Below are 14,986 nucleotides of genomic sequence, written 5' to 3'. Positions count from 1 at the left end.
GTTTCTTTCGTTAATGTGGATGGAAAGGGAATAGTTTAACGGCTACTCTAGCATAAAGAGACATACATGGACTTCTTTGTTTTCCATTTGGTGCTTGTGTTTTCACCATCATATTTGGACTGGTTAATTCACTGGGATAATGTAACAAGAAAATAGATTTGTTTGTAGAATAGAGTGAATGTTACGATATTAATTAGAAATCTCATGAATCATCTGATATCTTCAAAAGACATGCGAAAGGTACAATGTTTTCTCGCATTAGTTCTCGTACTTATCTTTTTTATCTTCCTAAATTCCATTGATGGTGTTCACTAACTCCCACGTCTTTTGCTCCAACAACAATCTAAGCAAGTTTATCTTTGACTAGCTCAAGGACACCAACAACAATATTATTATTTTTATGTCGAGAGATATGCACGAAGGTTAGGAAGACGTCGAATCTTTTATACGTTTTCATAAAGATGTCGGGTGATTCATATGTATTTATTAATCCACTGTATAAAGAACACCCTGCTTAAGAAAACAAAGCCTAATAGTCCTTATTTGGAGAAATCTTTTTTTCCCACTTCATTATTTATGTGATTTTACCTTACTGAATTTTTATTTGATATAACTATGTATATAATTTTGAATTAATTAAATACATATAAATTTAAATTAATTGAATATAATTAACTATGTATATAAGTTTGGTCGTTTGCAATTTGCAAGCAATTATTATACCTTAAAAGTCTTAGGGGTGCAACTATATTGGAATTAAACTGGAAACATCATTCTTATTTGTTAATTTATGTCAAAGATCGGAAAGCTCTTACTTTTTCTTTCACAATCTTCGTTTCTCAGGTCTTAATTAAGTTGAGAGATAAGATAAGATCAAAGCCAGCCCAACCGGCAAAAAAGGACCCCAAAAGGTCCAAAATTGAGGGGGGAAAGAACCCAGCGTGTGATGATCTTGTTGGTTGTGGGCATCCGATGTTCGAGATTATGGTTGTCATCACCTCGACCTAACAAACATACAGCAAACAGAGCTCGCCAAAAAGAAACGGTCATGTAGTTCCTAGTGAGAGTCGTTGTGGCAGTCCAAAATCAAAACATCAACTTCAAGACGTGTCAAAAGTTAAAAGGCACACCAAGGAGGAATTCTGGGATTATATAAACCACTTGCCACAATATCAGTTAAGGCTTCATTTTCGATCACCAGTCAGGATAGAGATGGTGGATGATTTAAAGGGTCCATGCGCAATTACTAAATGCAATCATTTTCTTCTTTGACAACTAAATACGTGTTTTTTTTATTCTATCACCACCAGTTCAACACATCCTAGCAATGGCAGGTTAAACCCCATTGACTACCAGATATTTTCATGCAATAATTTACATAATTAACTAAACTGTACAAAAACTGGAGCTAGGCATTCAGTTCATGTAAGCAGAAATCAGCATAGCTCGCAATCAAAATTTTGTTTACGTTTGTTAGACCAAGGAAACCATTGTACATGACTACGTATAATTCGACATTGGCAACTTCAGCAGCTATTTTTCCACTTCGTCTGGCAATTTTTCTGGTTTCTTCCCAATAACCGAACCAGAAACATGCTGTTCTAACAAGCTGCATCATTTCCAAATAACATTTGGAAAATCTATCATTGCATTTTTTTATCACCATTCACAAAAATATGGACATGTCTTTGAACTGATAATAGAAACGAGGAGAAAGTGAAAGGAATATGTACCAGGGAAGATCGTGGTGGTGATTTCCAGTCATAGGAAAGCTCTTGTAAAACTGAACAGAAATCTGGCCTTCACTTGAGCCAACTGAGGGTGCAGGAGACCCCTCTGACATCACACTTGCTCCTCGTCTGGTACTTCTACCTACAAGCAAATCAATATCACGCCGATCCCAGAAATTGCAGCATCAAAGAAGGAAAATTTTGGATTGTGAACCACACATTTTGCATACAAAGGAGGGGAAGACAAAATCAATAGCAATTGGCTGAGGCATAAAATGCTTATGAACATTTTCAAAGGAAAAGAAATTAGAGGAGCGAAAAAAAGACAATCTTCAGGGCACCAATCTGAGATGAAAGCATGCTTCTTTGTACTACCTCGAATTCAAAACAAGAACTGAAAAAGCACTATTAGTGAAACTGTACTCCGCCTATGACTTAAAATTTCAAGCTAACGGCTACAAGAATTGGTGACTAAGCAAGTCAATAACTAGGAGAAGACAACCTTAAGCTGTGTTAACTCGTTAACAATTTCTTTCAATCTAGACTGCAAAATAATCACTCCATTCACAGCTCAAGAACTCTAAATTTAAAAGAAGATTTAATTCTTCTATAATAAACAACTTAATATGGCATTCCAGATATCCTTTTTACGACATTTTCTAGGCAATTTAGCTTTTTCTTGTTCCAGGCAAACAAATCAATATATTGAGAGTCGATGTAACAAGTTTTTATTTTTCTTTCATTTTACAGATGATTTGGCAATACTTGGGGAAAATTTTGGAGAAGTTGAAATTGTATTACAATGTCATAATACTAGACATGTCACATTGTGAAGCAGAGATACTCAACAAAGTTAAGATTCATAAACTATGTAATAACACAAATTGAGCTTATTCAGCAAGCTAAATCTTTCTGGTAATTGGAAACAATGAAAAAGTTATTTGAGAAAACTGGGAAATGAAAAGGTAGGTTATTCAAATTTGAAGCAAACAAACCAAGGTATCTTGTTATTTCCCATATTGGTACTGTACAGTCCATGATATTTATAACAGTAATTAGGATAAGAGTCATATTTATCCGAGGACGAGAATAATTCTTAAACTCAAAAGATGTCAGTTACCTTGAAAGAGTATGACAAAGCAAAAGAGAACTGTGAAGACCATAGCATAAAGGCTAGTGCTTGATGATGAGGCCTTTGAGTCCTTCATCCTCTTCCTTGTTTTAATCCGTTTCATCCTAGCACGTTTTCTCATGGCAAGTTCAGCAATCTCCCTCACCAACATCTGGTCAGCAGCATCCAACAATGGACCTTTCGGAGGCCGTGGTGGTTTGGGTGATTTCCTAGTGTTTGTCTTCTTGCACTTCGCTTCCCTCAAGTTCTTCTCTGCTAGGGCCACGAGTTCATGATTCTCTTCTCCTTCCGAATTCTTTTCTGTCAACAACTCTACATTCTCACCCTCAACTCCCCCGAAACTCGAAGAACTACTACATGAGTTTATGCCACTTTCACCCTTGACTATTCTATCAAAGCTCCAAAGATCACGCCAAACTCCGTTCAGTGTTCTCTTTGTTTGTAAACTTGATGAACCATGATCTTTTGTTCTTTCATCTTCACTGGTAGTCCCACCACTTTCGAGATCTACTTCGATATCTCTTTCTCTTGCAAGCAAGGGATCCATTCAAAATAAAACCTCTAATTCTCCTTAACCTAAGATAATTATGTTCCCCACTACTGGTAAACTTATTATACTCGGTCCCCGTCTACATGAATCAACCCTTCACCTCTAAGAAATATCACACAAGGTAAGTCTCACCAAATCAAAACAGAACAGTCCGCACCAGAGTCCAGCTAAAGTTTGAAACTCTAAGCAAGCGTATAATCCTGCATTTGTCAATGAAAAATCCAATATTAGTAGCCGAATATGCACGAAAACACAGGAACATTCAAATGCTTATTCCAAGGGGGAAAAGATACAAATTTATGAATCGTGGATGATTAAAACTTCATCATTCATCATCTGATACCCAACGGAACAAACTAAAAGATAAAAGGAATTAAACTAGTCATTATCATTTTAACTCGGTAAAACTTGAATTTGTTTCTATAATTTTCTATACAATCAGATGTGAGACAACAATCAAACAGCTCACAGCCTCTATGTTAAAATGATTAAAAAAGGGGAGGGAATCGAAACCGAAATAAACCCAGAAACTTATACCCTTTAAGATAAAACCCCGAAAAAAACAGGCGAGAATAAGCCGCCGACCGGGGGGGGGGGGAATGCACACATCATAGGAAAAGAAGAGACGTATAGCAATAAGAAACTCAGAAGTGAAAATAGAATGTATTTACCTACCACCTAAGTGAAACGAAATTCCTTCGTTGAGTTCGTCTAACCTTATATTTATTTACCCGCACGATTTACTAGCTTCTTTTTAAAGAAAGTGGCCTTTATATTTCGTAAAAAAATCAGAAATTAATATTTTCTTTAAAAAATCTTTAAAAAATAAATTTAATATCAAAAATAAGTGTTCAAATTATACCGTTATTTCCGAATATTTGCATAAAATATTTTTTGACTCATTCAAATGTTTAACGTAACAAATACTAACATTTTAGGTGCACAAGCCGACGTTAGTTTTGTCTTTGTATGAACGTGTCAGCTACTCCGGGGATGGTAACGGGCACTCTCGCCGGTGGAATAAGTAATATTCCTACGCTTTTATTTGACTATTCAAAAGAAGGAAACGAATCAATTAATGTCCATATTGAAAAGTATATTTTAAATTATTAGAATTAATAAAATCATCGGTTAACAATTAAAAATTTAATGGTCCCAAGATTCCTGCAGTTCTTTTAGAACATATTTCAAGGTTAGGTCGGCTTGAAGGTCAACCTTTAATGTAGCCCACTAATTGATTTGCAAGAGCTATATTTGATTTAAATGTGCGGAAAAATGAAACAAATTCATTCAACCTGAATTACTTGATTCAATTACGTAAATAGTATTCATAATCTAATAAATTATAATTCAACGTAAAATTGCTTGACTTGCCCAGTGAGACAAATCCTAAGAACATCACAACGATATATAAAGCAAAAGGTAATGATGTTATAAAACAACACAACATACAAAATGAGTGAAAATGCCAACCAAGTTGGGCATTCATGGTAAGACGAATGTTGATATGTAAATATATCCCTCTTACATTGATTATGAATCCTGATATGCAGCCCACATGTCAACGTAACCCTTTAGAGAACGCGGAAGCTTCTTCTTCCAGGCATCAAGATCGGACACCGCCAATTCACCGGTTAAAGCGAGGGAACTATCGTCATCCTTTCCATTCCCAAGATTCAAAACGAAAAGCTTGTCACCGAAAACCCTATGCATGGCCTTCAAAGTCTCTTCCATCACCATCTTCCCATTTCTCCGTTCATCCTCGGCCTCCACGCAACTACCACCTACGTTCACCATGATTCTCCCGCCTTTCCTCAGGCTCTTCCTTAACTTCTGCCACGTGGTTGGATCCTGAAGCTCCGGTATCAAACTGCCTTTACAGAATAAATCCACTAAAATACCTGCAAACCCGTTTCTAATACTAGCTTTCAATGCGTTTCCAATGTAAATGTAAAGCCTATCCGGGTATTGTTTTTCAAGCTTTTCAAGGCCAAAATATTCTCTTCCAACTTCAACCACGGAGGGGTCAAGTTCCCATCCATGTATTCTCAATTCAGGGTATAATTCAAGCATCAGGCGAGCTGCGGAACCTGCCCCAAAACCTAGAATACCAACAGGTCCAGGGGGTAAAATGGGAGGTAAGGTAGCAAAAACGTCAAAGTAAGTGTTGGTAAGTGATTTGAAGAGGAATGAAATGCTGTGGATGTTTCCAGGGGAATCGAGGAGTAGAAGCCTAGAGCCGGCAAACGGGTGGTCGGCGCTTCGAGAAACTTGTAGGACACGGATATAGTTGTGCCTCGTTTTGAATTTGGCAATGACTTTGACATCATCGATTGGGATTCCGTCGTCTTGGGTTTTTGTTTGTGGCTTGTACTGATGGGTTTGGTCAGACCTGCTGGATGCTAGAGGGAGATGGACCAGCTTGGGTCTTCCAGGTACTTTTAGGGAGAAATGGTGCAATGAGTGGGAAGATTTTACAGTGTAGCAGGTTATCGGAAAGGGGTGTGAAATAATTAGCCTTTGGCCTTGGCCTCCGAGCATCATTACTTCGGGTGATATCCTCTCGTCTCGATAGTTAGCAGCTATTATCTGGTGCCCTGCCTAGTACTCTTATTGAATCCCCTTGGTTATATATCTTTGGTTCTTGTTTTATGGGAATTTCCTAACGGGATATGTTTCACCCTTTGGTAACCTATGAACTAATTGCAGCTTAAGGGTAAATGTACTTTATTTTCTCAGCTTAGCCCAAAGGCCTAATTTAACCATAATTTTCAGCTCCAGGCGTTCAAGAATGTAGCTTTCACAGCTTCATAGCTAAAGTTGCCCTTTTTACTAGGACAAATTTTCTTAACTAGGATAAAAATGGCACTAATTGCAGCTAATCCTGCATTTATCAATGAAATATCGAACATTAGTTGCGGAAAGTACAACAAAACAAAGGCCTCTTCAAATGAAAATTCGGAAGGACAAAACGATACCAAATTTATCAATAGTGAATAGCTAAAGTTTCATCATGATAAACAAGTTCAAAAAACAAACAATTTGTTATCTACTAACTCAATTTATTTCTAAATTTTCAATCCTTTCTATTGATAATCATAAGTGGAACAGTATTCAGCTCCCACCCTCTTTATATGCAACTCCACAGCAGAAAATTGAAACTGTAGTAAACCCAGAGCTTTTTATACCCTTCAAAATAGAAGCCCAGAAAACAAGGGAAAATTCGCCGCCGGCAAAGGGGGGGGGGGCAAAAGCAGAGACATGTAGAAGATAGAAAATCAGAAGAGAAAAAGGAATGTACCTTAAACCAATAACAGCTTAATTTCCTTCGATGTCTGCGAGAACCGTTAACTGAAGACACTTCTTCGGCTATTTCGTCTAACCTTATCTTTCTTCGTTCCTTTTAAAAGAAAGTGGTCTTTATAGTTCATGTTGAACGAGGCTTCTAAAATACAGACATTATTAAAAATGAATTTGAATATATAAAATATCTATTATAAATATTATATTATAAATTAAAAATATAATATTTAAATTATATTTATACTTATTATATTATGATATATAAAATATATTAACTTAAACTATAATAAAAATATAAAAAAATATTTTAAGATAAGTTATTAACAATATTTTTATATATGAAATATTTTATTCAGAAAAAAGTATATTATCAATTTTTTTTAACATGTGAACATAAAATTCATAATAATTTAAATATTTGTTTTGATAAAAAAATATTAGTAATTATAATAAATTATTTTTTAAGAACATTAGTATTAAATTAAAAAAATAAAATGTATATAATTAACAGCAGTTCATACATTAGTAAGAGTAAAATTATAATTTGTTTTACGTTTCCAAACGTAAAGTTAAAACTGAAAAAGCTAGAAATCATATTTTTTGTGATTGGTTTAAAACCATCGATTTTTTTTTACCTGTTTGACATTGATTTTGTGGTCGAAACAGACTTTTTATCTCAAAGTGTTTTTAGAAAGCCACGTTAAACGGGACCTTAAAAGAGTATAATGTTAATTTAAAAACAAGGTAAACAATATGAATAACCGCTTAATTGTGAGAAATTTGACTTTATTATCAAATTTTTAATTAATTATTAGATTATTTAAATGATATTAACCCCTTAACATTTGAAGAAGAAATGGCATGATATAGTTAAATATTTATATAATTATATATTTGATTTTTATTATTTTTAAATTATATCAATTTAATTTTAATTTAATAAATTTAATTCTATAATCGTACGATAATACATCTCATTAATGACATTAATAATGAATTATGTAGGAAGGGTAGAGCAACTCCAACCACTTAATTAAATCAATATTTTGATCAAAGATTTAAGTCTATTTTTATATAAAAAAAACTTATTTTACTATCGCTCAATCACTAAAGTAACAACGAATGCTCAATCACTCTGCTACAACTGTTGATATTCGAATTTGTAAACTCTATAAATAACCGTGATTCTTTTACCCACTAAACTTTGTATGTCAACTTTCTCTCCATTTAACACTTATTTGGGTTTTCGGGGCTTGGACCATTAAAATAATAAATATGTGTTTTAGTACTTCATTTTGTATAAATGTAATTCAAAATACTTCTAACAAAATATCATTTTTAACCATCGAAATTTTATAATTAAATTTCAACCAATCAATGAATCTATGCCAAATCCCAGAAGCATCACAAAGATTGTTGCTGAAAAAATTACCTGCTAATCAGAGTGCTTATGTTGGAGGAAGCTTGGTAAATAATGTATTTACTTGCTCAAGAGCTCATAAATGGGGCCATCTCAGATCTTCCATTATTATCTTTTAATTTCCTCCCCTGTTTTGCTTCCTTCCCAACACAACATATTTAAGTTACTTGTGAAAGCAGAGCAACTTCCCTGCCGTACTCACCATTGTTGCATTCTGCAATTTGTAAATGGCAAACATTTTTTTCCAAATGATTTGAGCAAAATCTATATTAAATTTGTGTTTCAGTGAAAAACCAGAAGAGTTGAGTTGCAGAAACAAGACAAGCTGCAAAACGTTGGCCAATAGCTTCAAAAAAGTAAAACCAAGTTACACTGATGATCATCAAGGTCGGGCAACAGGTCCCTTGTACAAGAGAAATTGCCATTTGTCAAGCAAGAAAAACCACATACCAGATGAACTGATCTCATTTTCAACTATACCTCCTTTCAACCCAAGTCGGTGGGGGAATTTTTTTTTTTACATATACATACGGACACTACTCTTCTTTTAGCATATGGGATGGTACAAGGTCCTGAAGCAGGCCATGGTCTTTAAGCAAAGACGATGCTGGGCTGCAAAAACGCCTCTCATGGATAAAACTGGGGTTAAAGGACGAACCATTTTGGCCAAAGTTCAAAGGATACAATGCATTAATGGCAGCAAATGGCTCCATACCAAAAGTACCCGCACCAAGACTTGAACGAGGCATGATTGGGCTGGGATGAGTGTGTTGGCCTTCGTAAGTGGTTATCACAATGCTCGGGTCACTGAAATATCTCTCCACTCTTTTCTTCACCTTACATAAGTTGGTGGTGCAACGATAATAATTCCTGGGTGACATTAAACAGTATAAATATTAAACCATGGAACTGGAAGTTGTTTTTCTGAGATTTATCTGAATTGGTGAAAAACAATATAAGGGGGACGAAAATGGATTAAAAGGTTTGAACTTTGAAGTTAGTAATACTACCTAGGAAAGGAGCTGTTTTTCACAGCTTTTTGGCCGTACTTTCTCCATCTGTACCCATCTTCCAAATGATCAACCTCGCTCTTTGTCATGAACGCGAATCTCGGCTCTCTCTGTCTCTTCTGATTTGTCTTCTTGGGTTTCAACCTAAACCCACCATCACAAACGCCAAAAAACAAAACACTTCATCAGCTTCAAATCACTTTGATGAAAAAACAAACCCCCATTTGTCTTTTACACTAAGATTTTTTTAAAAAAAAAGTTATACTCACTGTTTACTGGTCTTTTTCTGGTCTTCTTCCTGGTCGTCCACTTTATCAGGCTCATCATTGACAGCCTCACTTGATGCCGATGAAATCGAGGAAGAGTTTGGAGTAGCAGGCTGATTTAACACGTCAACGGAAGAGTCGATCTTCGTCGAACAAGGATTATGTAGCGACCGGGTTAGTAATGGAGCTTGTTGTGTCATATCAAATAAAGACGTGTTCAAGTGATCTTGAACACCCAGCAACTCCATAAACCCTAATGGCATCGTCTCTTCTTCGCAGCTGAAATCGAACACACTTTGTAAGGGGAAACTACTCGAGATGTAACCAGAAAACGATGAGCTCCCCGACAGATCCTCCATCTTCAGACCCTCTTTTCTCTCCACAGAAGTCAATCAAATTCAAATACACCAAAAGATCAGTTTGTTCTTCATCAAACAAACAACTTGCAGTCTCACAAGGGAAAGAGGGAGAGAAAGAGTAGAGTAGGGTTTGATGTGATTTATAAGGTAGGTGTGAAAGAGACTTTTAGGTTTAGAGATAAAGCGGAGGAGACAATGGAGAGAGATAAGAAGAGTGAAGAATATATAATACGGGAACAAGAATAAAAAAGGATTGACCGGCGACTGTAGATCAACCTTTTGAGCTGAAATTCAACAGTGTCGGTTGTCTGCATGTCCTCTTCGTTGGTCGGATTCGGACAGTAATTATGGTCGACGCTTTCAGACGTAGATCTTGATTGGTGCAAGTAAACTGGTTTGAAGTGTGAACGGAGTTCCCACGTGAGATTCTTACGCGTTAAAACTCGCTCCGTCTTTCATGGTTCGTTTTAAATTTTTACAATCACAAAATAATTAACTAAAATGAAAAATTATATCTTACTAGCCGTGCTAATTGAAAAAAAAAGTAATCAGCTTGAAGGATTAAGGAGTTCAATAATCGGTACGTTACGTGGGATGTTAAGTTACATTTAAACATTGTATTATTTCTAATTAAAAAATTTATAACATTTTTTATATTTTATATTATCCTTAGAAGGGATGAGTTGGTGATGAACACAAGAGAGTGAAGGCCAAAACCCTAAACTCAGTTACTTCTTTCTTGGGTGAGATTATATTCATAGGAGCATGCACGGTTACATGTGTTGAAGGTGTGAAAATAAGGGCATAAAAGAAATGAATAAATGCTCGAATATTCAGTCGGTGATTAATGGCCATCTTTTCTCTTTGGCAGACAGCCGTAATCCCTGAGAAAATAAAATCAAAAAAGGAAGGAAGATCAGAAATCAAATTTCTCTTTATTTATTTTTAGATACCGTAAGTTGTGTTAGATGATTAAAAGGAGCCCTAAATAATGAGTCAAATGTTCTTCACTTGATTCCATGTAACAACTCCCACTTACCATCTCGTGGAAGACATATAAATGGGTATATATTATAGCATGAATTTCTCCCTCCTTTATCCACTTGCACCGTTCATTAACTGTCATCCAATTTAATATCATATTATATGTTCGCCTTAATTTAAGTTTAGAATTTAAAATATACTATCAATACTACGATTATGTATGTATATATATATATAGTCAATCATTTAATTTAATAATAGGGTTTAAATATATGATTTTGATAATCGTGATTCGTGATCAAATTCAATTTTTTTATCTATAAAAATTAACATATAAATTATTCATTTAAAACAATTATATACTAAAACTATAATTATGATCTAAATACAATTTTTTTTATTGGTTTGCTATTTTTTAATTAAGCGAATGTGATTACAAAATAGTACATGTTCTAAATACGATCAATCATTTGACAATTAACATTCAATCACCATGCTGCAACTATTGGTGTTTGAGCATGTGACATTTAGAACAACGACGATTCTTTTAATCACTGAGGTAAGATGGTTCGTACTATTTTTATTGCACGTTTTCTTATGTTTTTTGACATGTTTTTTATTATTTTACCTTTTTTCATTTATTTTTTTCTATAGGTTGATTTGACATCACCACAACTAATCAATATGAAGCTTATCTAGTATATTGTTGATATTTCTTGCTTTGGATCCTCAGATTGGACGTAGATACATCATTTACGTTTGTGGAAAGCTTTTTACGTCGCTCGAGTCTGATTTGCAGTTTGTCAGTGATATTTTAATAGTTTGATCCCCTTTTGTGGTTCGTTTGTCGATACGATCAGATATGTTTGTATATATATTTATTCGAGTTTTTTGGTTAGATTTTTAAAATTTCCTTGTATGGTCCTTATGTGATCTTAAGTTGCTAGTTTTATTTCAATGATTATAGGAAATTTTTCATAATTATGTGCTTAATTTACATTGTAGTTGTAAATATTTATTGTAATTAATGAAATTTCCTATTTTAAATAAAATTATTTGTTTCCATCGAAAAAAATATGATCTAAATCAATTATCACATATTAGGGTTTTCTTCACGGTTAGAAACTTCACATTGGGTAAGTAGGCTGCCCTCAACGTCAGGTTAAGAGCAGCTTCCGTGGGAGACCTCCGAATTATGAAATGCTCTCCGTAAAACTCGATCCCACGACCACAAAATTAAGAACCTTGTGCTCTATGAGCTGGACATTGCCATATTCCCCGAGTCCTGAGTCTTCTTGACCAGCCTAATTTTTAGAGTCGAACCTCAAATCTTGACTATAGTCGCGTGTCTACGCTACGTATTCAGACTTATCCTTACTTTTATTTTATTTTATTGCCTTGGTCAAATCTTTGCTGTTAAATATATATGCAATAAATTTAGTAGTACAATATATATTTTCAATGAATAATTTAATTCTTTGATAATTGACATCAATAAAATTTTAGCCCATCTAATAGTTAACTTTTATTTTTAGTCCATTTTACTTCTTAAATTTTCAATTTTTTTAAAATTATACTTAAAATTTAGTTTTTCTTTGATTTTAATATACATTCAAAATTTAATGTTAAGTTTTGAAAAAATTAAAAGTTTAATTACTAAAACTGATAGTTTAAATACTAAATGCGTTAAGCTTTTAACGACATGTACCTAAATGAAATGAAAACTAAATGCTATGTAGGATTTTAAAAAATTAAAAGTTTAAATATTAAAAAAACAAAAATTGATAGTCTAAATACTAAATACATAATTTACCCTTATTGAGCACTATTTTAAAAATAAAATAAAAAATTAATTCCCTCTCTTTTCTTTCAGCGTCTAGACTTTGTAGAACACTGTCCTTTACATTTGATGCTATGGAGTATGGACCCTCCTCCATTTCCACTGTTGTAACTGACTCGCGAGTCGTAACTGAAAGCAAAGACTCTCTTCTCTCTTATTATTTCTTTTTTCTCGACCGCATTAGAAGATTTTTATTATAATCCAAAGTTAGTGACGACAGATCGATGCACATAGGCATGGGGCAAGTCAAAGTCACAAAATAAAAAATTAATTAAAAATACATATTTAAATTATATTGTTTTAATTTAAGTATTGTATTATTATTTTATATTTTGATCGTTACTATTTATGAAAAGAACTTTTATGTACTAAATATATAAAACATGACAATTTCTATTAATTTTCTTTTAAAGAAAAGTTAAAATTACTAATTTCTATTTTTTAAATAATAATATCAAGACGAAAACATTAAGATTTTGACAAGTTCAACTTCAACGTGATATTTATGTCACATTAGTTAATTTTTATAATAAATTTGAAATAATAAATGTATTGAGGGACTGATTTATCTGGTAGTGTAATGATTGAGGGGGCAAAAGAGAACGGGACAAAATCTCCAAAATTTAATGGTTGGTTTACAGACATCTAGTTGGTATTCGAATCGTATGGGAACATCGTTGGTTGTATCTTCTTTTACCGTCTCTTTCTCTATGAGCGGAGCAACGTTACGATAATTGACACCTCAAAAATTTCTAATTTTTTTTATATAAATTTAATATATATGGTATAAAAATAAAAAAATAAAAAAATAAAACATCTTTTAAGAAATTTCGATACTCTTTAAAATGTGAGTCCAGTCTTTTTAAAAAAATTAATAATAAAAAATTAAAATTTACTTTTTTTACACATAAAAAGTCAATAGTAACGTTCTCCATATATTTTACTTTTTAAAATTTAATTGTACACCACCTTAACCCTACCTTTTTTTTTATAAAATATTTAACAATAAAAAATTAAAAAAAAATCCCTTTTTCAAGTTTTTAATCAACTGTATTCAACCCTCTTTTCCTCAAAATTTTCTTTTCTCTATGCCTTTAACCGACAATCTTCATCATTTGATATGATATTATTAAATTTTTAACAAATTTTAAGAAAAAAAAAACAAATCGAATCGAATCACATTCTAACATAAAGGTAAAATTAATTAATTTACTTATTGTTTTCTTTGAGTTTTCAATGTTTCAATATTTTTCAAATTATTATTTGATATTGATAATGAGTTTGTGTTTTTAATGTTTGGAATTATTAAAAATATTGAGTTGATTTTAAATTTTGAGGTAATTATCCAAGATATATTAACAAGTTCATTGTTTTCGTTGATTTACTAAGATAATTTCGTCATCAGCTCCTCTTTCCTGATCCTTTTCCGTCACTTCCGTCGCTGCTAAAACCGACAGTCTTGGGTACAACCTGTTTCTGTTTCGAGCCACCACCCTCGTCCCTGAAGCCGTTGCATTGTCGGCGACCGAAGTGCAAAGCTTTCCCACCAGAAAGGATCCCAAAGGAATCAGATTCTTAAAGCTCATCGCTCGCTCGCTCGCTTGAGTATCAGGGTTTAAGCTCTAGGCACCAAGGTTTTGTTCTTTATTTGTATTGTGGCCAATGGGTCAAAAGAAATAGAATGATTCTAAACGACACCGTTCCGTTCGTTTTTTTCTTCCACACAAAACGCAGCGCTTCACTGTTTTTTAAAACTCCTCAAATAACCAGGGTAAACTACATACTTAAATTTTAAATATATTTTATTTTAATCATATGATTATATTTTAATAAATTAGGCTCGTTTGAGCCACTCAGATGTTAAGTCTTTAACAAAAACATGATATCATCATATTTTTATTTATCAAATCAATCTAAAATTTTAACTTATTCTTTCTCATGTTGATATTTCTTAATCGTTATTGAATATTATTTGTGATATAGTCAGTATCAATGTTTCTCTTTTTCTTTTTTTTTACTTCTCAATTCTATTTTTTTAATAAATAAAATTAATTTTTTTACCTTATCTCGAAAAAAAAGAGTATATATATGTGTGTGTCTACAGAGATGGACCTAAGCGAGGGCGGGTGGGGCAGTCACCCCTTAAAATTTTAAAATTACTATATATTTTAGATTTTTTCTATATATTTTCTATTGAAAATATGTTTTCTACTCCTAAAATTTTATATGTTTAAGTTCGCACCCCCTAATTTAAAATCTTGTATCCGTCATGTGTGCCTACCTAAGTCATTGTCTATCTCATGCCTAAAATATTGGAATATAACCCAAATAAGTAGTTTATAAAAAAATACTATTCCATTTTTAACACGCCAAAAATTTCGATACAACAACA

The 14,986-nt window shown here is 33.2% G+C and overlaps 3 protein-coding genes across 3 annotated transcripts; all 3 read right to left on the bottom strand.

The window, feature by feature from the left end:
* Positions 1 to 1,416: 1,416 nt before the first annotated feature.
* Positions 1,417 to 3,559, bottom strand: LOC120121050. Its single transcript, XM_039140524.1, has 3 exons — positions 2,851 to 3,559; positions 1,734 to 1,872; positions 1,417 to 1,609 (listed from the first exon to the last, which is right to left on the bottom strand). Exons 1-3 carry the CDS (start codon positions 3,407 to 3,409, stop codon positions 1,534 to 1,536), a joined length of 774 nt encoding a protein of 257 aa, XP_038996455.1. The 5' UTR covers positions 3,410 to 3,559; the 3' UTR covers positions 1,417 to 1,533.
* A 1,264-nt stretch (positions 3,560 to 4,823) lies between these two features.
* LOC120121048 (probable polyamine aminopropyl transferase) lies at positions 4,824 to 6,254 on the bottom strand. Its single transcript, XM_039140522.1, has one exon. The coding sequence runs from the start codon at positions 5,954 to 5,956 to the stop codon at positions 4,946 to 4,948; it is 1,011 nt and encodes a 336-aa protein (XP_038996453.1). The 5' UTR covers positions 5,957 to 6,254; the 3' UTR covers positions 4,824 to 4,945.
* A 2,216-nt stretch (positions 6,255 to 8,470) lies between these two features.
* Positions 8,471 to 9,969, bottom strand: LOC120121049 (WRKY transcription factor 23-like). Its single transcript, XM_039140523.1, has 3 exons — positions 9,415 to 9,969; positions 9,146 to 9,304; positions 8,471 to 9,005 (listed from the first exon to the last, which is right to left on the bottom strand). Exons 1-3 carry the CDS (start codon positions 9,768 to 9,770, stop codon positions 8,672 to 8,674), a joined length of 849 nt encoding a protein of 282 aa, XP_038996454.1. The 5' UTR covers positions 9,771 to 9,969; the 3' UTR covers positions 8,471 to 8,671.
* Between the last annotated feature and the right edge of the window lie 5,017 nt (positions 9,970 to 14,986).

The sequence above is a fragment of the Hibiscus syriacus genome, unplaced genomic scaffold (assembly GCF_006381635.1).
Source record: "Hibiscus syriacus cultivar Baekdansim isolate YM2019G1 unplaced genomic scaffold, ASM638163v2 tig00110356_pilon, whole genome shotgun sequence".
NCBI classification, from domain to species: domain Eukaryota; kingdom Viridiplantae; phylum Streptophyta; class Magnoliopsida; order Malvales; family Malvaceae; genus Hibiscus; species Hibiscus syriacus.
The sequence above is the reverse complement of the archived record's forward strand: the minus strand, read 5'-3'. Positions and strand labels throughout refer to the sequence as shown.

Excerpts from the sequence above, each read along its gene's own strand:
- LOC120121048 (XM_039140522.1), bottom strand. The coding sequence starts at position 5,956 with ATGATGCTCGGAGGCCAAGGCCAAAGGCTAATTATTTCACACCCCTTT.
- LOC120121049 (XM_039140523.1), bottom strand. The coding sequence starts at position 9,770 with ATGGAGGATCTGTCGGGGAGCTCATCGTTTTCTGGTTACATCTCGAGT. Across the intron at positions 9,305-9,414 it reads CAGAAAAAGACCAGTAAACA|TGATGGTGGGTTTAGGTTGA; the intron begins GTGAGTATAACT and ends TTTTGGCGTTTG. Across the intron at positions 9,006-9,145 it reads AAAAACAGCTCCTTTCCTAG|GAATTATTATCGTTGCACCA; the intron begins GTAGTATTACTA and ends AATGTCACCCAG.
- LOC120121050 (XM_039140524.1), bottom strand. The coding sequence starts at position 3,409 with ATGGATCCCTTGCTTGCAAGAGAAAGAGATATCGAAGTAGATCTCGAA. Across the intron at positions 1,873-2,850 it reads CTTTGTCATACTCTTTCAAG|GTAGAAGTACCAGACGAGGA; the intron begins GTAACTGACATC and ends ATTTGCTTGTAG. Across the intron at positions 1,610-1,733 it reads CACCACCACGATCTTCCCTG|CTTGTTAGAACAGCATGTTT; the intron begins GTACATATTCCT and ends GAAATGATGCAG.